A 23,280-nucleotide genomic window follows, 5' to 3' on the forward strand; every position below is an offset into this window, starting at 1 on the left:
TCAACATCTCTACAAGTCCTCCACAAGGTGTAATAAAATCAAAAAGGCTAATAGAGTTAACATTTGCGAGCTCCTTCATTTGCGACAGCCTGGGATGAGATGGGGCCAATATGCTAGCAGCGTTAAGTCACTCAAGTCGAAACAAGCTGCATCAGTGGGAATTTTGAAAGCCTAAGTATACATTCGAAAAGCAGAAGCACTAGGTGTGATCTAAGCCATATGATCACTGAACATGGCTCTGGCCTAGCTGAGGAAGACGAATGTGGAAAACCTGCGTAAACCGCTGCACAATTTCAGAAATCAAGGAAGCAAGAACAAAGCGCGCATCCTCCATGCTGAACTATAGATCATGGGGCCATTTGGGCACTGGGAAGCCGTGAGTAGACGGCTTCCGAAATGATATGATTTCGGCACCTTTAAAAGTTTAAATAAAACGCATTGAAAACTTAGACAGGGTACAGTATATGGCATTCGCAGAGTAAAGTGAGCATTGGGCGAGTCGGAGATGATCACTAGGGTCGGTTTTCAGTTTTGTTTAGAACTGAATAGAAAATTTTGCTAATGTACTGATATTTTGTCGCACAGTCCCCTCAACGTGGTTGGGACATTCCAACGACCAAGAAATAAACAGTGCTTACGAATATGAGGCGCATATACTTAGCTGTAGTTTCAATCACGCTGTACGTCTCACCTGTTTCTATAATGGTGTGAGCAAAAAGTCGTGGCGGACTTTCAACTGTGGTCGGTCCGACGAGAAGTGTATCGGCATCCGAAATGGTCACCAATATCTGAGGAATTTAATGAAAACTAATTCAACGTGTAAAGTAAATCGCTGCGCGAGTATCCTTATTGTAAAACTTACCGACATTTCAACTGTTGAATATTGAATCTTGACTGCTCAAACCAACTTTTCGGCCCGATCGTTCAATCGAAATTTGAATGTCCGCCGTGAATGCAAATAGATTCAAGTCCTGCCCAGGGCCCACCTTGCGAGCCAAAGCACAAGTCTGGATTGCTTGGGCAATATGCCTGTATGAATGGCCCATATCCCGGATCTTACATATACTATCATTATCATCGACTTCAAGTTCAATGTGAACACTCAGGGGCATCTCGAGTGTGCACTGCCCTTTTACAAGTTACAAGTTTACTAAGGCGCCTCGGACGCCTTCCCAACTATTACTTCTTTTCGTTCGAGAACCTCATGGCACGTAAAAATAGATATGACATGCAGTCAAATACGAGAGGATGAGCCAAGGAGATCTGACAACATCTATAAGTCTAAAACTGAAGACCCTTGGGAACACAGGTAAAATTGGGTTGAGAAACCAATTCCAAATTGTTGAGTGCTATAAGCGCGTGGATCTATTCAATTCCGGAGGCTTAGAGCGCCTAGATAACAGATAATATAGGAAGCAATTGGTGAGAAAAGCAATCAGATTCCCATATAACTTTTAATAAGTAATAAGCCGGAGAGGGGCGAATAATTCAAGTTGTCGGACTGACAGAAAAGTTCATCGAAATCGAGGGTTTGATTTGAGTTTGAATGGTCAATTTGACCATATAAGAAAATTGACGATTAGACAGACAGAAAGGAGATGGTGTAACTGTAGATCTAACGATTAAACAAACACAGGCAAGTTGTGTTATATCTTATTTTATCAGATGTATCCTAAGATTGGATTCTCTTGTGTCTGAACATCTTCATCTCTATCCCTTTGATCCCCAGAGTCTTTCATCGACAGCAAAACTACCCCCTGATATGACTGTACCATACCCCAAATGATACTTAGAGCTCCGGTCATCACAATCAAACTGTAAGCAATATAAATGATTTAGTCCAAAACCAGCAAAGTTAAATAAAGGAGCAATTCAGCCAAGCGCCGACCGAGAGAAGGCTGAAAGCAAAAGAAAGCAAGATATGGAACAGAAAATACTCAAACTCACGATACCCCCCAAAAAACGGGAGAGGCAAAATGAAGCAAGACAACAGGGAAAAAAAGACTCGGTCACACTCACAATATACCAAACACCCCCTTGGCTCCACCAAATGGCAAGCCCCGTGTGCGGGCAGCCAACGTCGCGAAGAGGGACGGCAATACTCCAACACCAGCGGCGCCGCATGATGAGACGTACCCAATCGCCCCTGTCACGAGCTCTGAATCTGGTCTTTGCTCACCACCCCCGCTGACGCCAACGTCCCCGCCTTCTGTTGCGCCGCCGACGGTCTGCGCCGCGTATCTCAGGGCGATGGCGCTCATGGGCCCGAAGAAAAATCCGATGAGAAAGACGACGAGTGCGTGGAGGCTGAGTATCAAGCCATGATTGAGATTGACATGAGGAATCGACGGTATAGAGATAGGAAATGATGGTATTGAGATGGGCCAGGATGGTATAGAGATAGGGAAGGAAAGAGTGTCATTGGAGGGGAGCAAGGAGAGTACGAGGGGAACGAGGAATGCTGTTTCCAGGCTATGTCAGAACACTCAAATTTCAGTTCAGGTCTGCATTTTTTAGAAAGAGACACCGACATGATACAAAGTGACAAGTAGAAGTGCACCGCGCGGCTTTCTCCGATCTATGTGCGCACGTCAGCGAATCAAGCGCTCGCATTCGCTAACATACCAAGGATCAAATTTCCTATTGATAGACTGACCTTCTGCGTCACCGGTACTAGTGCCACCCGTCCGAGCGTTAAACCTAGTAGAACAGGTACACGTTGTAAGAGAAAAGCTGACATTCAAACAGAACGGTATCAGCAACGTACCTGAGAAGAAGCTGGACGCGACGTAAGCCGCCCCTGCTCCCCCTTGTTCCATCTCTGCGCCTGTTCCGCTGCCTATGTGTGCCTCCATTAAATACACGACAATCCACCCTAGAAAAACATGAAACGCAAGCGTCAGCCAAACGCGAAGAAATTTCAAAATTAGATAGGTTCGGAGTGAAACACCACAGAAAAGTCCCGATATTTGTAAACCGACCTCCAATCGTAGTCTCAATCCCAACATACACCACATTAAACAGTGCAAGGAAATGAACTGAGGGTGTGCATAGAAGGCGGGTATATTTTGTTATCAGTGCGTTTACTCGGCTTCGTAACGTGTTGGCAAAATCGGTGGCGACCGATGTGGCGATAGCAGTTGCGTTAGATGCAATAGCGGTAGTCGTAGCGGTGATAGCTGCAGTGGTTGTGGTGATAGATGTTGTGGCGGCGGCAATGGACTCGATATTGACGGAGAAATGGACATTGACATCGGTGCTGGTGCTGGTGCTGGTGCCGCCGCCATTGTTAATCCCCGATGCTCCCGTCACCAGAGACGCACCGTCGGAGTCTGTGATCTCCCCGCACTGTCTCAGGCACTCTGAGCATCCACCACAAATGAAAAATAAACAAGTCAACATTCTTATCCGAACATCGTGATGAAAGAGAAAATAAATAACGTAAAAGAGCATACCACTCACCTTCTTGTGTCGCATCCCCAAATACAGCCTTTAGGACAGTACAGTTGATGGCAGCCAATGCAAAGGAGATCAGAAAGTGAAGATGCCACAATCTATCTTTCCACGATTCTTCTCCCTGCCTGAAATGGGCGGGAGGTTTCGCGATGGGAGTCTTGGTATGGTTTGCAAACTGCATCGAACAGAGAGGCGCAAGCAGTGATCCAAAGCCTGCAGAAGAAGAAACATATACAACACGTTGCCATTGTTTAAATTTCAATCTGTGTTGGTTTTTGACAGAGAAAAAGGGCGGTGTGAAACAATCCCGAACATACCGTACGCAGACTGAAGAAGGCCCATTTTGAGTTCCCCGCCACGGCGGAGGATAGCAACGTACCCGTTGGCTTGCGCACTCTGCGTTACATTTAATTGAGGCTCATTCAGCCCAAGTGCGAGCAGACTTACCTCAATTGCAATCCCGATTCCCCCGATGAAGGACGACCCTGCAAATACAGGAAAGCAGGCAGGGAGGGCCTGAATAAAAAAGCATATGGCTTGCAGTGCTGACCCCAAGTATGTTACCTGTAAAACGAGGGCGTGTATTAGTATGAGCTAGCAAACACGGTATTGAGTGGTGCAATGTGACGTAAAAGTACCTTCCCGAACCCAAAGCGGTCATTTAGCGGGATGGTGAACATGACACCGAGGAAGACTCCCTTGAGTAATAGTAAGTATGGAGCATTGCGACGACATAGGTGGGTTACTCACGGCGCAGGTAAACGCGTATGTCCAGGAGACCGTGTCGTAGTCGATCTATGTAACGAATACACAAAGATAGTCAGTAGGGAGCTAAAGAAACTAATCCTCCTCGATCCATGTTTGCTAAGTTATATCAATGCATTGTCTAGGAGTTAAATGTGGAGGAAGAAAAAAAACAACGCGGAATAAACACGAACATGATAAGTCCGGAGGATGTCAGGTAGCAAAGGTCCAGACGAGGCGTCGCCCCAGCCGAGCACAAACAACGAGACGCACAGTGCAGCGATTTGCAGATATCCGGCGCGAGTATGCCTGTAGTCATATTTCCAGTAATACAGCTCTCCAAAGACGGACTCGGAAAGGGGGTCGCGCAGGAGTGGTATGCGTTCAGCAGCGGCGGGGAATATGGATTCGATTTCCAAGCCCCTGTGGTCTGCCAACGCCATGTATGTAGTCCTAGAGGTAGCCCTAAATCCAATTCAGGTTGTGGTGTGTATGCTGGGTGATTCCTGAACAGAAGACCAGAGGTGAGGAGAGGGAACACGAACGCCCGTGGGCCGACAGAAGGCAAAAGCGAGGAGCTGCCGTAATTCTCGGTGAGCATGGCAGAGAGCAATAGGAGAATATGGTTAGTCAGGTCAATTGTGTACGCCAGAAGAGAATAGAAGCACGGAAAGAATCAGAAGTGTGAGAATTAAGAATGGAGTGATTGACAGGACCCGCTGAGATGGCGTATGGCATATGGGCGTCTTCGGATTCGGGAGAGTAGATCAGATTCATACAGACGTCTTCAGCTATGGGAAGCTTGGCTACCGAGTTCGTACTCCCGTTCCTCCGTTCTCACTTGCAAATCATGATACATTGATGTCGTCCAGAGTAGTAGTTCAAAACATCTATACAGCGTCTTTAGGGCAGGCCAACACGCGTCTGCCCATTGCCCAAGTTGGCAATCCGGCCCACCCGGCGTCTTTTGCGCTTCTTTGAGGCGTTCCCTCAACCTTCTCCTCATGAAAAGGGATAGTATTCTGATGCGCACTGTACGCTATCAGTGATTCTTCTGCATCGTTGATAATCGGAATCAATCTCAGCTTCGAAATAAGTAACAGTCGCAATTCGCGCGATATCAACGCCTATACTGCAAAGTCAAGCATTGATTGATAAGCTAGTAGTGGCCAGATTACCTCCGTTCTCTTCTTCACTGCAACTCCACTGGCAAGCCATTTTCCCATAAAATTCATTACCTACACTGTACCTGTCTCGAGTAGACTACTGATTTAAAAAAACTGCGATCTACACGGCAATCCGTATTTTAATTGTACAGGTTCGATTGAAAGTCAAGCTTCTATAAAACTCCTCCAAATCTTCTCTTCAAAAAATTTCTCGAATCAAAATGGTTTACATTTCGTCTTTGCATCGCGCGCTACAGCCACCCACCAAGTCTTCTTATTATTTATATACCTGCAGTTTCCGACGTTTCTTCCAAAAGCCATTTGTTAGCACGTCAAATAACGTCTATAATTGTGAATACATAGACATAAATGCATTGGTTGAATAAATATCTGTTGGGGGCTTATGATGTTTTCCTGGTCATAAGGATGGGAAACCCGTGGATATATGCATATAATTACTGGGTTAAATACACTTGTGTTTTTGGTTTGGTTTGAGAAGTACATTGCTAAAAAATCTTTTAGAATTTCTACTTTTATTTGACTCAAACGCAAGTAGTTGCACAATCTTAGACAATGGACCCAGTCCTGTCCGGTACCACGGCAATATTAACCGGTGTGATTGCCGGTGTATCTCCGCTTCAAATTGAAATGACGGAGGGAACTTGTTTTTTTTTTCAAGCTCTTGAGCAGGCTCAGCCCAACCATTTTGCACCGCCAGTGGGGTATACCTCAAACATACCGTTTTTCCCTGTCAATTACCTGTCCGCTTCTACTCCAATGCATCCAACTTCTAGAAGCGGCTCATACCCGTTATCGGCGACGAAGGTCGAAGATTCTAAGTACTCTCGTGATAGCCGGAAAATCCTCGGATCGCCTAGGGTATAGGCAGTCGAATATCCAATTACCTCAAGTTATTTGTACCACTCAATAACCGTGACTCGTGAGTAGGTTGACTTTTACTCTACTCACTGCTAGGGAGCACTTTCCTCCTTTTCCCTCACTGACCTCACACTGAAAGGACTGCTACAATCAAAAATAGCGACATGACCCATAACGACAGTCTGACTTTGCAATCGAACAAAACCTTCAATCCAGAGATGATATCACAGGTAGACATACCGACCGAGCGCGATCCATTACTCGTGAAGAAAGCATCCTTATCATTATCCTCAACGCCAACACTGTCAAAAGCGCAAAAACGAGCGGGCATCGTCCAGTTCCTTGCGCTATGCTGGTCGCTGTTTATGATAGGCTGGAATGACGGTTCGATTGGGCCATTGCTGCCCAGAATAATGCAGGTCTTCGATGTGCGTGTGCGTCTCTGGTTGAGCATACGCCTCTCATTCGTTATAGGTCAACTATGGAACGGTGTCCTGGATCTTTGTGCTGACATGCACGGTAAGTCCATATTGATGTGTTCTAGTAGGAAAAAGAGCTTCCATGCTTTTTATGCTTTTTACGTAGTGTTTGAAAAATTTGACTCATTACCCAATCTCCAACAGGGTGTAGTATTTGGCGCGCTCGCAAATATGCCATTGAATGACAAATATGGGTATGGGAAGGTAAGGAGCAATAAAATTTATTTCGTCTTTCTAGCATCGATATGTTGTGTAGATCCTTGTCCTGGGCGCCATTCTTCAAATGTTCGCGTTTATTACGCAGTCATCTGCGCGTACGCTTCCATTTTCAGCTTTTGCAGCTTCTTTCTTTCTAGGTGGGATTGGAATGGCGATACAGGTGAGCCCAATTAACTGATTTTCTGATTCGCAGCATTGTTATTTTTAAAATGCTCATGTATCATGATTATCATCCCGTTATTGGAACGATATCTCACCTGATTGAATGATACGCAGGATGCACAATGCAATGGATATATAGCGCTCGTCAAACACGAAGGGGAGTTGAAGATGGGATTCTTGCAGGCCTCATACGGTATCCTACAGCTTATCTTTAAAATAGAAACACACCAACGCTGACATGTGTTCTGGTATTAATGTGCATAGGTCTAGGTGCCTTAATTGCCCCCTTATCGTCCACGCAATTCGCTCAGGCTCCGACCCGGTGGTCGGGCCATTACCTCATCTCATTCGTGCTATCCGTGTTGAATGTAATACTGCTCAGTGCCGTGTTCAAGTTTAGAGCACAGGATGGTAAGCCCATTTCACAATTTCTCGATCTTATTTGACTGTTACAAAATATTTGACTATCGTATTCCTTTCAGAATGTCTACGCGAGTCCGGAGAGATTATTCCCGAGTCTGCTATCAGAAACGCGGTCAGCGGGTCTGGAAGTGAAGGAGATGGAAAATACATGCAAATGTTGCGTATGAAGGCGGTGCATCTGCTTGCTCTATTTTTGATCTTGTACATCGGGGTTGAGGTCACCATCGGAGGTATGTGCACTCTCAGTTGTTTGTGAGAGAGGTTGACATGAATACTTTTTACATAGGATGGATTGTGACGTTTATGATGGTTGTGCGTGGAGGAGGACCTGAGTCCGGATATGTTGCCGCCGGATTCTTTGGAGGTAAAAAGTTTTGTCGTTTTCACGACCAGCGTTGTTTCTGAAGTTGGTGGGGATATATAGGTCTTACGCTGGGTCGGATTGCGTTAATATGGGTCAATCAAAAGGTATGCTCGAAAAGTTGGAATCCATATTCAAAGATCTGCGCTGGCAACATCTAATGACATGCCTAAATTGCAGCTTGGAGAGGTTAGAGCAGTGTATCTCTACACCGCACTGGTTATCTTGTGAGTTTACCTTCCGCGAAATTTCAAATGCAAGACCTAACAAGCCAGCGCTAACTTTAATCCTACGACACAGTGCCCAGCTCCTCGTTTGGATTGTTCCCTCTCGCCTCATCAACGCCCTTCTCGTCTGTACCATCGGCTTACTCCTCGGGCCCATGTATCCAATTGCGATCAGACACGCAGCGCGAGTTATTCCACGCTCGCTGGTTACGGGCGCAATAGGCTGGATAGCCGCCTGCGGGGCAGCTGGAAGCGCATTGCTTCCGTTTGTGACTGGCCGTATAGCAGAGGAGAAAGGGATTGGAAGTTTGATGCCATTGTAAGTAATCAACATACCATGCTTTATGTCTTAGCTTTTCCGAAGCTAATGCTTCTATTGGTTTTCCTAGCTTGTTGGTAATGATGGCTGTCATGGGCGTGGTTTGGTTTATGGTACCAACTAAGCCAGTCGAGGAGGAATAATGGTACATCATACCTTTCAAATGCAATTCTGGGGTTAGACATAGAAGGGTATGTCAAAGGAAGTGCATTGCCTCGCGAAAGAAAAATATATATGCAGTCATTATACTTGCCTCTGCAATAGAAACACAAACACAAACACGTCGCGGTCAAGATTGACGTCATATCTATTATGATACAGTTTAGGGCAGGTCAAAACGTGGTGTTTGGGACGGCAATGGTTTTAGAAAATCAACAAACAAGAAAATTAAACACCAAGAGAGAGCAATTCCCCACTAGCAACTTCAAGTCTTTCCAGCTTCTTTTGAAGGTCTGCACGTCTGTCAGCAACCTGAGGACTCTCCTGAGCCATCTCCATGCAGATGCGATGTCCATCTACACCGTTGATCCCAAGATTAGAGTATAAGACGCTGAGGATGTTTCGCTCAGCGCCACGAACAAGGTCAAGGTCGATCGCAAGCGGAACGTTGTCAGTGAAGCGTTTGTAGGCAACTAGAAGGACATGTTGTCAGTGATGAAGTTATATTAATAGCGATGGTAGAGAACCTTGGAAGTATGCCCTGACATCTGCCATAATGTTCAAAGCGGGTTCCATTGGGTCAGGCGGGAGCAACTTGGCGAGGTCATGGGCGGCGACCCCGGACAAACCTGCTTCGGCCAATCCAGCTAGAGCTTTTGCAATTCCTGTGGGTTCTGTGGCATGTCTGGAGGAGCTAGACACTGGAACTGGGTTTACTTTATATCGAGTAATGGAGTCAATGACATCCGGCTGTTCGTACTTCTCGCGCGCGCTCTTATAGTGAGCAAGAAACTTCGCACGATAATCTGCGAGGTAGTGCGTGTTCAAAGAAAATGGTAGCTCTTCGAGTTTGATGAGCCAGATAATGCGCTCTTCGGTACGCTCGAGGCATTGCTTCAGATGTTGCTGGACGATGGTTCTGAAAGAAAGTCAGAGTACGAATCTGTTGATAAAAGGAAAACGCTTACCTGACACGCTGCTCCAAATGTCCCTGTCCAAATTCACCAAAATGCTCTTTGATGAGATCTTTGATATTGTCCGAGACAATATTATGAACAATTTTGCAAAGGATTTGAGCCGGTGCCTGCCACTCTTTGACAATGCTGTCAATAAACATCCTCTGAACAACAAAAGGGTAATGTCCAGGCAATTCTCGAGTGCGTGCCCTGAGCAAGTACGATGTTCATATTAATAAAAGATACAAATCGAGGTAGAAACATACCGTTGAGCTCTGTCCAATACGTCATCGACATAGATTATGTCGTCCGCCGGAGTCTTGCGCTTGCACAGGGACGCCCATGAAACCTCATTACTACTATCCCCACTACCACTGTCGTCGCTTGTGTTCCCTTCCTCGTTTCGAAGGAATGCAGGAGCAGGAAGGTGTTTTGTAGCCGCATCAATCCGTTTGAATGGCCTAAAATTAGGAGAGGTTCGACGAATCTCCCTCCTGAATCGTTCTTGGGCAGGATGAATAGCCTGCATAAGGCCTATGCCAGTGCCGGACGTGGATGGGTCATCGGAGACTCCTTCGACATGGCGTAAAAAATCGCTGGTAAATTTATGTAAGAGGGCCAAAATCTCGCTGCGTGGATTGGAGGATGGGGCCGGGGGAAGTTTGGAAAGCAGACCACGAGTCAATATGATCGACTTCTCGAGCTCATCTTGGATTTGCGGCAGCCTAAAGATGGCAATCCGATTAGAAAAAAAAGAGCGGATGACAAATTTTGACATACCTTTTTGAAATCAAATCGGATAGGACGTTGCTCAGCCGTTCAACAAGGTTGCTTGTGCGAAGGTACTTCTGATAAAGTCCTTCGAGCTCGCACCAGGGTGCTTTGGATGAAAAGAAATCATTTTCCATTTGACGGGCTTCAGACCACGTGATGTTGCGTTTCAAGTCATTTGACGAGGGCTGTTTGACACAAAACCAGTTGTTTTCCAATGTCTCCTTCTCATTTCTGATGAATGGAAGCCAGTTGGACTCTTCTCCGAGTGGAATACGATCCGGCTTCGTCAAGACACCTTGAAATGAATGAAATTTGAGTAAGGTGGTAATAGGTAATTCTCAAGAGCAACTAACCTATAGTACGTTTTCCATCTGGATCATAGTGTTTGGCTAGACGGTGCGCGCCTTGGTTTTCAAAGTCGGCTATGAACAGGAGTGTGAGAGGTTGCAAAGTAACAAAATAGGTTATGGGCTTACTTTCGCAGGCAACTGTCAGGAGAATAATGCAGCTTGGCTTCTTGATGTAAGTCGTTACAAGGCTTTCGACCAGGGCAATGTCATTACCACTTCCACGGCTGCTGCTGCTGACACTGGCAATGAGGCCTGTCGAGAAGAAAGAAACAATCAACGACTACAACCATAATAAACAATGCCACTACATACCTGGGAGATCGCAGAAAGAAAGATCGGCAACATCTGGGCCGCTGATCTGCAGGGTCACAGCATTCAGCGAAAAGCTCAGCTGAGAATCCAGAAGTTCCTCCTCTTGATCATCATCCAGGAAAAACTTCGCCGGCTTTGTTGGGTTGAGAATGGCACGTTGTGCTCTGCGGATTCGATCTTCGACTTCGGACTTGTCGTAGATGATGGCACCGAAGGGCTCGTTACGGGCTTGGCCTAGGGGTTGACCATTAGCGTCGGTGGTAAACCTTAGGGAGACAACGCATTTCCATGCAGAGTCGCTACGCGACAATCTGCATTCTGTCGGACAACTAAACCACTGGGGCATGAGCGAACATGATATACAAACCACAAAATATGACACGTACCGAGTGCAGGTACCAGCAGCACGAGGGAGGGTAATTCCAGAGATAGACTCTATGAGTGACGACTTTCCAGCGCTCTGTGAACCGATGACAGCAATTTGAGGGAGGTCTATGTCGACTTGCACGCTTTTGGGTTATATTCATCATACATGCGAAACAGGAATGCAAGAAAAAGTGCTTACCCAGTGCTGTGGAGTTTGTTAACAAGATCCAGCATTTTCCTTCTCCCACCGCTAAGCTGGGGGTTGGCAAGACCAACTCCATTGCTGTGCGATGGTAAGACCGTGTCCACGGAAGACAGGTCATTCGGAGAACTGATATGCGGTGGAGAGCTGGAGCCTCTGTCCGTCGAAATGCTCATACTTGAGGTGGATAGGGAATCAGACATGTGAGATGGTGAGATGGGGATGAAAAAATATCGCGATGATTTATAGGGGAAAGGATTGCGATCTAGCTCATAATTTTGAGGATACATGGAGACGGATAATAAATTTCGGGTTTATTTACCTTCTATTGCGGTTCATACTTTAAAGGCGGGTATCCTATACCTTTGATGTTGGTTAAATGGCAGTCGCAAAAAAGTCTAATTTCCTTAGCCTGTTGGTTCACAGACCAAAAACATTTTATTACTCACCACGCTTTGACAAACAGGTTGCTGCCATAGAGATATCCCACAGTGCTCTAGTAGTTGTATATGAACAGGCCCGTTACGATTGCACTTGAAGGCGTTCATGGTAAAAGCTTTCAAGGGTAAGATGGATGGTGAAGAAGCGGGAGAATTCTGGAACACGGCAATGTAATCACACCTTCCCACGCTCGATACCCTTCAACATCGGCCTAATGGGGGTCGGCTTGCCATAAGATCTGAGCGCTAATTGGTTCCAGAACAAACTAAGCGCCAATATTTCATGTTCCACCGCAACTCGGCCGGTCAACAGGCTCATTGGAACAACCCGTAATAACGGTAGAGATAAGCATATGGCTGCCAAAACGACCGGCCGGATGTAGATTTTCATTCCAATGAATGGTCTTATTTAGTGTTACTGAGCAATGAGCCTCTTGGTCTGATCGCAATGCGGAGATGTTTGGACGCAGTAATGTACGTCCCGTCGCATTTTGTGGAGGTCAGTAATCCTCGCAAGATTGAATGTTTTCAAAAGCGGTATTAACCAGAGATATATCTCGCCGTCACATTTCAACCTACTTCATAATCAGTCTGCTTAAAGAACTACTCAAATAAATGGACAAGCTAACTAGTATGTCGCAAAGATGTTCACGTCCAGAAATTACATAGCACGAGAGCCGGATCCCTGTACAGGAAGGAAAATGTGAGGACGGCCAGTAAGGATTATTTGACAAAGATACGTGCAAAATTTGCGCAGCGCACAATCATAATACTCCGTCAACTCCTAACCCTATCCTTTGTGAGGCTTTCAACACGACTTCAGCATAAGCTTAGTGCGCGCTACCCCACCCCTCGCGCTGTCCACTTCTGTCAGGCTTGTGCATCCCCAGTTTCATCCCTTCCAGGGGTCCGTAGGTCGGTAGAACGCTGCAATTTTCGTCATGGTATTCGATAGGCAGATGAATAACTAGACACGACCGATACGGTCACAGCGACACCGTGTTCTCTGATAGTGGAAGAGCAAGTGGCTTTGTAGAGAATGCATAGTTTTGAGAAGGGCCGGGATGGTAAATCAATATTGTCGGAACTATGCATAAGTGCGATAGGAGCCTTTTTCCTCCAGCTTACATGGCTAGTCATACACAGTAGGCGTGTCTCAGCAATGTAGCATATAGTAGCAAGTTGTGGCGAGAAAGGTTCCATGGAAGCCCACTCGTACCCAGCGTTTCTGACTAATCACCTTTTCAATGTCCGAGTAGACGCGTCAAGCCTCAAGTGACTTTACATCTCGGACGCCAACAAATCTAACCAACCTTACGTATCCTGAATCTCCTCTAATGCCCATACAATGTGTGGCGTGGGCTCACATCTATGCTGTGTTGTTGGCTGTGTAAAGTTTTGTGCATTTTCGGCACATGCTCATGCACCTTACACCTTTATAAACTCTTCAACATCTTCCAAACTTTGCCACAAAATGAATTTTCACAGGTGAAAATCTTTGAGATTTTAATAGACTAACAACTGCTACTTTCCCATATAGATAAACGGGACCCATCGACGGAACGAGACTTTATTGCTCCGCAATTCCTGGACTGCAGTATGGAGTGCATACGCAGACTTTGTCACGTCCGGGACAGTTGCCCTTTGTCCATCATTAGTACCAAGAAGCTCGCGGTAGAAGACATTTGCAATAGTTGGCCCATCGTCGTCTCGCATTGCCCTAAAACACAGATTATGACCACGTTAAAACGGTACTAGCCAAAGCTTTGTTTTCCATCGAACTTACCACATGGTAGCAACGACCCTTTCAAAACCAGAGAAGAGCAAACTCGCACCGATATTCATCGCCTCGTCTGGAAGCTTCTCATCACCCATGGCAGTTTCGCAAGCACAAAGGAAGGCAAGCGATCCGTTGCGCATATTTTCTTTCATGATTCGGGATATCCGAAGTATCCCGTCATCGAGCTTCAATCCACTGTCGAGCGGTTTAAATGGATCTTGCATCCCATGACAGGCGAAGTGGACGACAGAAATATCAGCAAGGCGGGAAGCAACATCTTCGACTCCTGCAGGCGATCCAGCAACACCTAATTCAATGAGAAAATTGGGAGATACGTGCTGTCGAATATTCATTAATTCGATTTCGGTGGAAGGGAGCTCATGAGATTGTATCACGGTCATCATCCGGAAGTTGTCAGGAGCAGGCGCATATGGCCGTGAAAGTAGAGCACCGATGGTGGGAGTGTACGTTGAAATAAAGTAATCGAGTGCGCATTCAGTAGCTGGATAGCCCCCATAGCGCCCAGCCGCATGTAGCGGGAGAAAGGTGAAATAGCCTGTGGGACACCACTGTAAGATAGGCTTCGGTGTTGATGTCTAGAGCAGAACATCAGTAAGCGGTACGCATAACAGTCGGGAGTACTGACCTTGATATTGAGGTAATCAATTACTGGTTTCACTAATTCATCCCATAACATGCCCAAAACAAATCTGAAAGCCTCGTCGGAGTCTTCGCTGTCATTTTGATAACTTATTCCCCTTTCCTCGCCTAAAAGTCTGGCTATTGTTTCTTGGGTTTCGTCGATCAATGACCGCGGAATCGTAGTCTGAGAGACAGCCGTTCGAACGTTATCAACAAGGACTTTCAGAACAGGGGTGCGCAAATTTGGGAGGGGTATGTGATGAATGTTTGACGCTGTCATGATGAGGCAGTGACTCTTGTCATCATTGGAGACGAGCAAGATAATCGGATGTTGAACTGCAGCATGTTTGAGGGATGAAAAACGGGGCGGGGTTAGAAAATCTTCAAACCCCTCTATTTTTCTGACTGCGATGACAGTCTCTTCCCATTCTTCACTAAGCGCCGTCATTCGTGACGTTTCTTGTTCGATGGAAATTTTCCTCTCGTTATCGAACAGTTCAGTAGAGGCAATACGATGAGATCCTGCCTCTAGAGCAGCAGCAACATTTCGTAATTTATTGGCAAGTTCAGGCCCATTGGGTTCGATGCTGAGCAATCGGTCAACGGGTGACCTGAGAGACAAGACTTGGGACCAGAATACACTACGCCCTCCTTCCAGCAACTCTATAGCCAGCTCAAAGTTTCCCGCATCAATCGCGCAGCTAGATGCATCACGCGCTAGTCCGTCACTTCCCGCAGCTAAAGCCTTGTGTCGCGATTCTACACTGAGACTCAGAGCCGCTACCTGAGGTAATGCTCGCAGTGCAGCTTGATATGCAGTGATGGCAGAGCCATGTTGGTTTCGTTTGGCTTCCGCTATCCATCGTTTTGCAACGCGGAGTCGGTAGGATGAAGATTGGTATAGATATTGTGTAGCATCAAGGAACAAAGACATTGCTTCTTCTAAGTCTTTGCCTTGACCCCTATTTTGGTATCGGATTGACAATTCATAGGCAAGATTGTGAAGAGACGCAGATCGATCAGGATGCGGAGAAGGTCGCAAACCCAATGCTTCTCTATGCAAATGGATGGACTCGTCGTGATCCTCGTATTTGCCTGTTTCTTTACATTGGGTCGCCAGCGCTCTGGCAAGGTTGTTAAGTGTAATGGGACGAAGAGGATGGGACAATGGTTGGTATTCAAGTGCTTGTCTAAGGAGGGTAATAGACTCATCCAGGTCGTCGCGTTGGCCTCGAGCAAGAAATCGGGTTGACAAAAGGTTTCCTAAATTCGTTAACACAATAAATCTATAGGGATGGGATGGAGAAAAGAGTAGCAGCGCTTCTCTATTAAGGGATATAGCTTCATCAAGGTTTCCGGGTTCATGTGTTTGTTCGTATCGGGTACCTAATGCACTCGCGAGATTTGTCAAAAATGAGGGTCGAGCAGAGTGAGACGGCGACTGTCGTTCAAGGGCTTGCCGATGGAGTGAAATGGATTCTTCTAGGTCTTGTTGCTCTCTACTTCGCAGAAAGCGATCCAATAAAGAATTGGCTAGTCGCGAAAGGGTTTCGGCTCGTTGTGCATGCGATAAAGGTACGAGTTCAACAGCCTGCCTAAAAAGAGAGACCGATTCATCAAGGTCGCGGCGTTGGCCTCTGTAGTCAAACCGCATTGATAGCCCATAACCAAGTTGTTTCAGAGCACCGACCTTACCAAGGTGTGAGGAAGGAAGAATTTCCAAAGCCATTACGCTCAACGAAATAGATTCGTCGAGGTCATCTTGCCGGCCTTGTTGCTGGAATCGAGTCAGCAACGCGCTTGCAAGATTTATGAGCGAGCCAGGCCGGTCTGAGTGCGGCGCCTGGCGGAGCTCGAGGGCTCGCCTACCAACAGAAATGGCATAGTCAAGATCACGCTGTTCGCCTTCTCGTCTAAATCTGGCCAGAAGCGAAGATGCGAACTGATTGAGTAGTGTAGATAATAGTGGATGTGATGCAGAGAAAAGGTTGCTCTTTGATGCTTGTTCCAAGGCTGAGGATGGATTATTAATGGATTGGGATGGAAGAAATGGGTCAAGAGCTTCTTGATGAAGTGATATTGCCTCGTCCAAGTCACTTATGTCGTTCTTCTGTTCGAAGCGTGTGAATAGGGCGCCTGCCAGATTGATCAACGAACCGAGCCGATCAGGATGTGGAGGAGGCTCAAGCGCTAAGACTTGTTTATGATAAGAAATGACTCTGTCGAGGTCACTTTGTTGGCTGTCTTGTTCGAACCGGACCATAAGCGAAACTACCAGAGCACGAAGCAAGATTGGTCGATGGAGATGAGATGAGAGTTGAGGCTCCCGTACACTCTCTAGAATGGATATAGATTCATTGAGATCATTCCGCTGGCCTCTATGATGAAACCGGGTACACAGACAAGTTCCAAGATTGATCATGACGACAGAACGATTGGGATGGGTTTCAGGGAAGAGTTCCAATGCCTCTCTATTCAGGCTAATGGCTTCATCAAGGTCAGCATTTTTGCTGGCTTGTGAAAACCTGCATAACAACGCATCTGCGAGATTGGTTAATGAGGAAGCGCGGTCGGGATGAGGTGGAGGCCGGAGTGGAAGGGATTGTCGATAAAGAGAAATTGCGCCGTCCAAATCGTTTTTCTGGCCATCTTGTTTAAATCGGGTCAATAGAGAACCAGCAAGGCAGCCAAGTGACATTGATCGATATGGGTCAGACGGTGATTGAAGTTCGAGGGCTTTTCCCAGAATTGAGATAGATTCATCCAAGTCGCTCCGTTCGCCTTTATGACTGAACCGGATCCATAATGCTTGCCCATAATTGATAAGAATCCTGGACCGGCTAAGATGGGACGATAAATTGAGTTCAAGAGCTTCTTTGTTCAGTCGAATAGCTTCGTCAAGGTCGAATTGTTGACCACGCTTCTGAAATCGAGTAAACAATGAAATTGCAAGATTTGCTAAGGAGCCAGGGCGATCTGGGTGGTTTAACGGTCGCAATTCGAGGACTTGTTCAAAGAGAGTGACAGATTCGTCTAGGTCGTGCTGTTTTCCTCCTATAGCAAACCGAGTTAGAAAAGAATTCGCAAGGTTCGTGAGACATGTACATCTATGTGGATGAGAAGACTTTTGTAACTTGAGAGCTTCTTGAAGGAGAGAGATGGATTCATCGAGATCACCCTGGTGCCCTGTGTGACGGAATCTAGTTGACAGAGCTCGACCAAGGTTGATCAGAGGGTTTATTCGAGTGGAAAGTGACGGGAGGATCAAAGAGAGAGCCTCCCTGTCAAGCTTTATCGCTTCGTCAAGATCACTTATTTGATTACCTTGTTCAAATCTGGTGAACAACGCATTTGCAAGGTTGGTCAAAGAGCCGGACCGGTCAGGATGAGGTGATCGTCGGAGTTCAAGGGCTTGCTGTTGCAGTGAAATGGCTTTGTCAAGGTCAAGTTGATTACCTTGGCTATGATATTGGTATATCAGCGAATTTGCAAGGCTGCTAAGTGATATAGGGCGCAGGGGATGGGGTGGAGACTGAAGTACAAGTGCTTGCTCGAGTAGAGACATAGATTCAACAAGGTCATCTTGGAGGCCGCGATGGCGAAATCGGGTTGAGAGTACTTGCCCAAGATTCATCAACACTTTGGATCGGCTGGGATGTGGTGGACGCAGTATCTCGAGGGCTTCCCTGTTTAAAGATACTGACTCGTCAAGGTCATCGAGTTGACCGGCTTGTTCGAAACGTGTCAATAAGGAATTGGCCAGGTTGATGAGGCAACTAGCTTTTTCAGGATCCGAAGGATTGTGCAATTTCAATGCTTGTCGATGCATAGAAATGGAATCGTTGAGATCTTGTAGGTCGCCTTTTTGATTGAACCGAGTCAATAAAGAGTTTGCAAAATTGGTAAGAGTTGATGATTGTTCCGATCCCAAAGACTGTTGAATTTTCATAGATTGTCTGAGAAGAGAAATAGATTCATCGAGATCGTCGGGTTGACCTTCGTGGCGAAATCGAGCAGAGAGTACAACACCAAGATTCTCCATAAAGCCATGTCGATTAGGATGTGATAGAGGGGCAAGATCTAGAGATCTCCTGCTAAGAGCAATGGCTTCGTCAAGGTCATCTAGTTCACCCTCTTGCTTGAATTTGGTTGACAACGCTTGTGCGAGGTTGGACAAATGAAGAGGTAGATCGAAATGAGGGGGATGTTGTAACTCAATAATTTGCCTAAACAAAGAAATGGCTTGTTCCAGATCACCCTCTTCACCTTTAACTCTGAATCGGTCCAATAAGACTGCCGCTAAAAGATCGATGACAAGTAAACGATCGCCACACCACCGAGGTAAAGTTTGAACCCCTTCTCGACAGATTTTCTCTGCATTATTAAGGGCCTGTAGGTCTCCCGACTTCATAAATTTCTTGTAAAGCTCTCTGGCAGACTGAAATCGTTCCAGGACATCGACGACGACCTCAAGTGGCCATTCATCCATCCAAATCGATGATGTTCTTTGAACGTAGGATATATCGCCTGATGTATCAAGCCGGGAAGCTAGCATTCCGTGGATGCAGAATCGTAACATGGATAGTCTATCGTCTCCTTGGGGAATATACGTGAGGGCGTCCTGCAGGCTAGATATGGCCAAATTGAAATCATCTTCGGCTGTATCGGAGCAGATGAGGAAACGGGTGAATACTGCCTTGGCCAGTGTCGTCAAAGCCACAACTTTGGTATCAACATTGGACGAAAGATATAAAAGCGATTGCTGCACCATATCAATGACAGTGTTCAGAACATGAAGAGGAATGGATCTGTGAAAGTCGACTAAGTGAGCCTTTCCCAATCTCATCTCTGCGTTGCTTTCATCCAGAGGTGTCTATGTGTCCATCTAATAAGCATGTATATTGGTTTTATATGAGAAAAACGCTTACATTATCAGTAGTATCGAATTCGTAGATTTCGGCAGTCTTGAGGGGAAGACGTGATGCTTCCAAAAAGTCGCCTATCTGATAGGTGTACATGAACCTAACACTTAACGAAGATATGAGATTGAACGTGGCTTCGGCGTAGAGTGGATGGGGCGCTGTATAACGATTGGAAACTTGACGGAACAGCAAGACGGCTGCGTCAAGTTTTGAGAACGACAACCCTCCTAGACATTCTTCCAACATAGAGGTAGCACAACGCACAGCCTCTAATGCATCTTCCTCGTCGCGAATCAAGGTCTATCCAATGGCTAAGATTAGCCACGCTGCGACGAAAGATGTGTCGATACTCGGAATGACATACAACGTTTGCTGAGGAAGACTTTGGCTGCGTGTTGTAATTTGACCTCAATCATTCAATTATGAAGAGTGAACATGAACGTACTGAGTCTTGTAAACTTAATTTCGTGTTTGATTCCTCATCGTTGCTGATCGTTGTTGTCTGTTGATATCACGATTAGGAGACGCATAAGACCAGTCTGGCGCTGTAGCACGAACCAGAACTCTTTGATGAGAGGCAAAACAAGATTCAGTTGAAAGCGTAGAACACGGCTGAAGTCGCTGTTCTTGGATTTGTTTAGGATCTATCATATCACGATAGGTTAGGACTAAGTACTACTATGAAGCAAAAACATACTTTGTCAAGATTACTTGCACCAGCAAATACTGTACGTAAACAAGCCCGGCCTCGCTTACTTCGTATTAGTGCAGTCCAGGGCTCGTGACCACAACACTGCTGGAACCCACAGAAATGCAGTAGAACTCCATTTAAGTTGGATTTGAGAGGAATGCGACTCAAAGTTTTGTGGAAGAGATTTAAGTTTAAATATCTCATTAAATAATGGAAAGGTTTGAAAATGTGGGTACGTATCTACCTGTTTCGAGATACAGAATTTATGTTTGAACTATTTGAAGTAAATCCATTGCTAGTGCTACTGAATAAGCAAAATTTCATCCGCGTTGAACCAACGGCACCGTAAGTACATCCCAGGTATCATCAGACCCATTTAGAGCTCGCTTGAGCGGCCTACCATCATAGGGCCTGCTTTGACGAGCAATTCCCCGCCACACTCCGTTAGTGTCCCGAACCAAAGGAGGAGGTTGCACGATACTTGACAGTCCACCGCCTAGATACTTTTTCGAGATAAAAATCTTCAAAAATCCGATGTCAAGGGACTGCCCTTCATAAAGCTGCAAGCGAAGGAGTTTCCCGCCTCCGTTTCTGAAATTGAGAGCGACCGGCGTTGGGCCTGTGCCCTCCACGCAGGCTGGTAACGTTGGATCGACCACGGCGGAACCTTTTGAAACAGGTGGATCATAAAAAGATCCTGAGAGAGTACAACATCTAAGAAAGATAGTAGGATAAAAAGTTAGCACTCACCGATTTCCAGGGTGCTGCAATCAAAGAAAAAAACCCATGCAAATAACGGAAATTTAGTCTTATTGACAATTTCAATGCCATATGCCGGAATACTATTGCTTTGAGATCCAGCCATCGCAGCTTCAACTTCGTATGCTCCATGTGCGGCAGTTGGAAGACGACGCTTGAATTTCATTTCTCGCCGAATTTTCCCGTTGACTATCTCATATGAGCTGCTGTCTTCCAGCTCGCAGAGAAACACTTCTACTCCATCCTTAAGATTTCCACTTTGCGATTCGCGGTTTAGATGGTCGAAGAAATGAGCCGCGGAGCGAAGCACCCGTCGTACTCGAGGAGAATCTAGAGATAGTGTGAATTGCAAACCATCTAATCCAAATTTTCCCACTTTGGATTTCTTTGGGTAAAGGAAAGCAATCTCGCCATCCCTGATGTCCAAGGTAAGATCCCAATCCAGGTTATCAACTGGGCTTGTAACATCAAAGCAAAGCTGGGGTCGTCCAAATTGATCTTCAGGGTTCTCCCGCTGTATGGCGTCTTTGACACAGGAGACTATCGAATCATCTCCAACGTGAACAAAAAACTTGCTTGGTGAAGCAACCCTGGGGGAGGCAACAGCTGACTCGTACTCTATCAGCTTGAGTTCTTCTTCACTGCATATCAGAGAAGAAGTGGTAGCACCAACGGCCCCTACTACGAAATTTCCAATAAGAGTGCTGTTAATGCTAAACACCTTCGAAGTATAGACCCCGTATTCAGTTCCAGTATGCACGCCAACCATACCACCAGCGCACAAGATAAGTTTACCATTATCCTTAATGACGTCAAACGTAGGGCGTCCAACGTTGATCTCCTTCAAATCGAAAAGCATGCTGTGTTTACTATTTCCTTCGCACAATGGATGCTGCCTATCTCTCTCTGATCAATAACACAACAGTATAGAGACGTTAAAAGTACTCACTGACTAGATTTCAAAACGACACCTCGAATGAGTCCAACATACGAAAGGGCGCTCAGGTTGATAGTATCCTTTTTTAAATAATTTAAAAGACCTTGAGTGAAGGAATAGCCATCGGATGCCCTTTCTTCAGAACCACAGGCAGCGAGTAGGACATGTGATTCGAGGCCAGCGTGGCGATACTTATAATCAATCACGGCTCCTCTGTTGAAGTCGATGAATTTCTCCCAGATTGACATTTGATAATCACCTGGAACAGTGATAGGTTTTCCTTCTGGGCTACTGAATTCGATTCCACGAAAGAGCTCCGAAGCATCACGAGTGCCAGATCCGGAGTGGCAACAATCAAGAATTATTGTCTGAATTGCGACTTGAGCATAAATAGAGGGGGATCATAAAAGCGACACACGCACGATATTGCTCCCTTTCTTGTCAGCCAAGTTGTGGAGGAGAGCAGCAAGAGTGCGGTCGAGCACAACGCCGCTGGCGAAGTGCCGATGATTCTCTTTCGAAACTTGTGCATCAGCCGCGACGATACATTGAATCTTGGTCTTCTCCGGCCATCCTCCTTCAGGTTCCTTCCGACTGTATCCAGGCCAACCTTCGGGGGGAGGTATTGACGCGCCATGGCCAGAGTAATAGATCAGTATCGCGTCGTTCTTCTTAACCAATGGGTCGATTTCCAGTTTTCTTATGGCATCTATAATTTTTGAATGAGTGGCAGCCTCGTTTGTCAATTCTCGTATATCGAGCTGGGAGCCTTCTGGAACATCGAAAGAAGAAAGCAGAAAGTCCTTCATATACACCATATCGCGAACGGCCCCGTTCAAAGAGGATATTCTAGCCGAATATTTATCAATTCCAATGAGGAGAGCGTGAAAGCTAGTACGCCACTTAGTTAACAGAGAATTGTCAAGAGACCGATATTTCTCTTACTTTTCCCAGTTCAAATGACCCAGACGCCGGGGAGTCCGAATACTGTCCATTTCTCTCGACGAATATGCAGCTGTAACGAGCGGTGGTGCGTCACTCGAGCAGCAAAAAAATATTTCTCCAAAAACCCAGGAACTCTCGGAGATAGGGTGAATTTGATGACGATAATGACAATGTAAGAGAACTCCGAAGTTTGAATGTTTCCCTCTTATGTGTGTTGTAAATCTTTCCGAGGACGCGCCAATGTGTACATGAGGCACCCGCGTGGTCTAGGATGCAGTGCGATCAGGTTTAAGTTTTTTTGGAAACAAATGATATGAAGATATTGGTTGTTATAGGTCGTTGCACAACTTCAATGCTACGAAAGGGAAACAAAAACTCACCACTGTTCGTCCATCACCTCTGACAGCACTGCTTTGTCGACACTGCGCGGCCAAACCAAGGTGTGAAAGTCACAAAGCGGTGTAAAACTCTTGCAGGTGCGTATGTCTTGACTCTTGAGGTAGTCGATATATGGAGGTATTCTAATGAAAGAACGATGCTATGAGTGGCTATGCGTGCACCCTGCGTGCGCCTATGCCTTAAGTTAGTACGGTCAACTTTTGGCATATTG

The 23,280-nt window shown here is 46.0% G+C and overlaps 5 protein-coding genes across 5 annotated transcripts; 1 reads left to right on the plus strand and 4 right to left on the minus strand.

Annotated features, from left to right (window-relative positions):
• Nucleotides 1–1,661: 1,661 nt before the first annotated feature.
• Nucleotides 1,662–2,261, minus strand: JR316_0002685 (uncharacterized protein; the record flags this gene model as incomplete). The annotated part of the gene is made up of 2 exons (XM_047888472.1): nt 1,662–1,815; nt 2,020–2,261. 2 exons carry the CDS (start codon nt 2,259–2,261, stop codon nt 1,662–1,664), a joined length of 396 nt encoding a protein of 131 aa, XP_047753395.1.
• A 252-nt stretch (nt 2,262–2,513) lies between these two features.
• Nucleotides 2,514–4,643, minus strand: JR316_0002686 (uncharacterized protein; the record flags this gene model as incomplete). Its single annotated transcript, XM_047888473.1, has 10 exons — nt 2,514–2,578; nt 2,626–2,700; nt 2,768–2,875; nt 2,982–3,362; nt 3,463–3,669; nt 3,774–3,852; nt 3,904–4,020; nt 4,095–4,150; nt 4,203–4,251; nt 4,395–4,643. 10 exons carry the CDS (start codon nt 4,641–4,643, stop codon nt 2,514–2,516), a joined length of 1,386 nt encoding a protein of 461 aa, XP_047753396.1.
• Nucleotides 4,644–6,409: 1,766 nt separating this feature from the next.
• JR316_0002687 (Bypass of stop codon protein 6) lies at nt 6,410–8,578 on the plus strand (the record flags this gene model as incomplete). Its single annotated transcript, XM_047888474.1, has 11 exons — nt 6,410–6,764; nt 6,831–6,928; nt 6,981–7,103; nt 7,220–7,298; nt 7,370–7,516; nt 7,588–7,758; nt 7,815–7,892; nt 7,953–7,996; nt 8,070–8,116; nt 8,190–8,435; nt 8,506–8,578. 11 exons carry the CDS (start codon nt 6,410–6,412, stop codon nt 8,576–8,578), a joined length of 1,461 nt encoding a protein of 486 aa, XP_047753397.1.
• A 244-nt stretch (nt 8,579–8,822) lies between these two features.
• Nucleotides 8,823–11,757, minus strand: JR316_0002688 (Interferon-induced GTP-binding protein Mx2; the record flags this gene model as incomplete). The annotated part of the gene is made up of 10 exons (XM_047888475.1): nt 8,823–9,067; nt 9,122–9,513; nt 9,563–9,760; nt 9,817–10,275; nt 10,331–10,619; nt 10,678–10,746; nt 10,801–10,926; nt 10,987–11,315; nt 11,373–11,495; nt 11,552–11,757. 10 exons carry the CDS (start codon nt 11,755–11,757, stop codon nt 8,823–8,825), a joined length of 2,436 nt encoding a protein of 811 aa, XP_047753398.1.
• Nucleotides 11,758–13,518: 1,761 nt separating this feature from the next.
• Nucleotides 13,519–22,720, minus strand: JR316_0002689 (uncharacterized protein; the record flags this gene model as incomplete). The annotated part of the gene is made up of 9 exons (XM_047888476.1): nt 13,519–13,714; nt 13,781–14,370; nt 14,421–19,289; nt 19,345–19,638; nt 20,365–20,726; nt 20,780–21,694; nt 21,742–22,093; nt 22,148–22,616; nt 22,671–22,720. The coding sequence occupies 9 exons, from the start codon at nt 22,718–22,720 to the stop codon at nt 13,519–13,521; spliced, it is 8,097 nt and encodes a 2,698-aa protein (XP_047753399.1).
• Between the last annotated feature and the right edge of the window lie 560 nt (nt 22,721–23,280).

This window comes from Psilocybe cubensis, chromosome 2, assembly GCF_017499595.1.
Source record: "Psilocybe cubensis strain MGC-MH-2018 chromosome 2, whole genome shotgun sequence".
Lineage (NCBI taxonomy): Eukaryota > Fungi > Basidiomycota > Agaricomycetes > Agaricales > Agrocybaceae > Psilocybe > Psilocybe cubensis.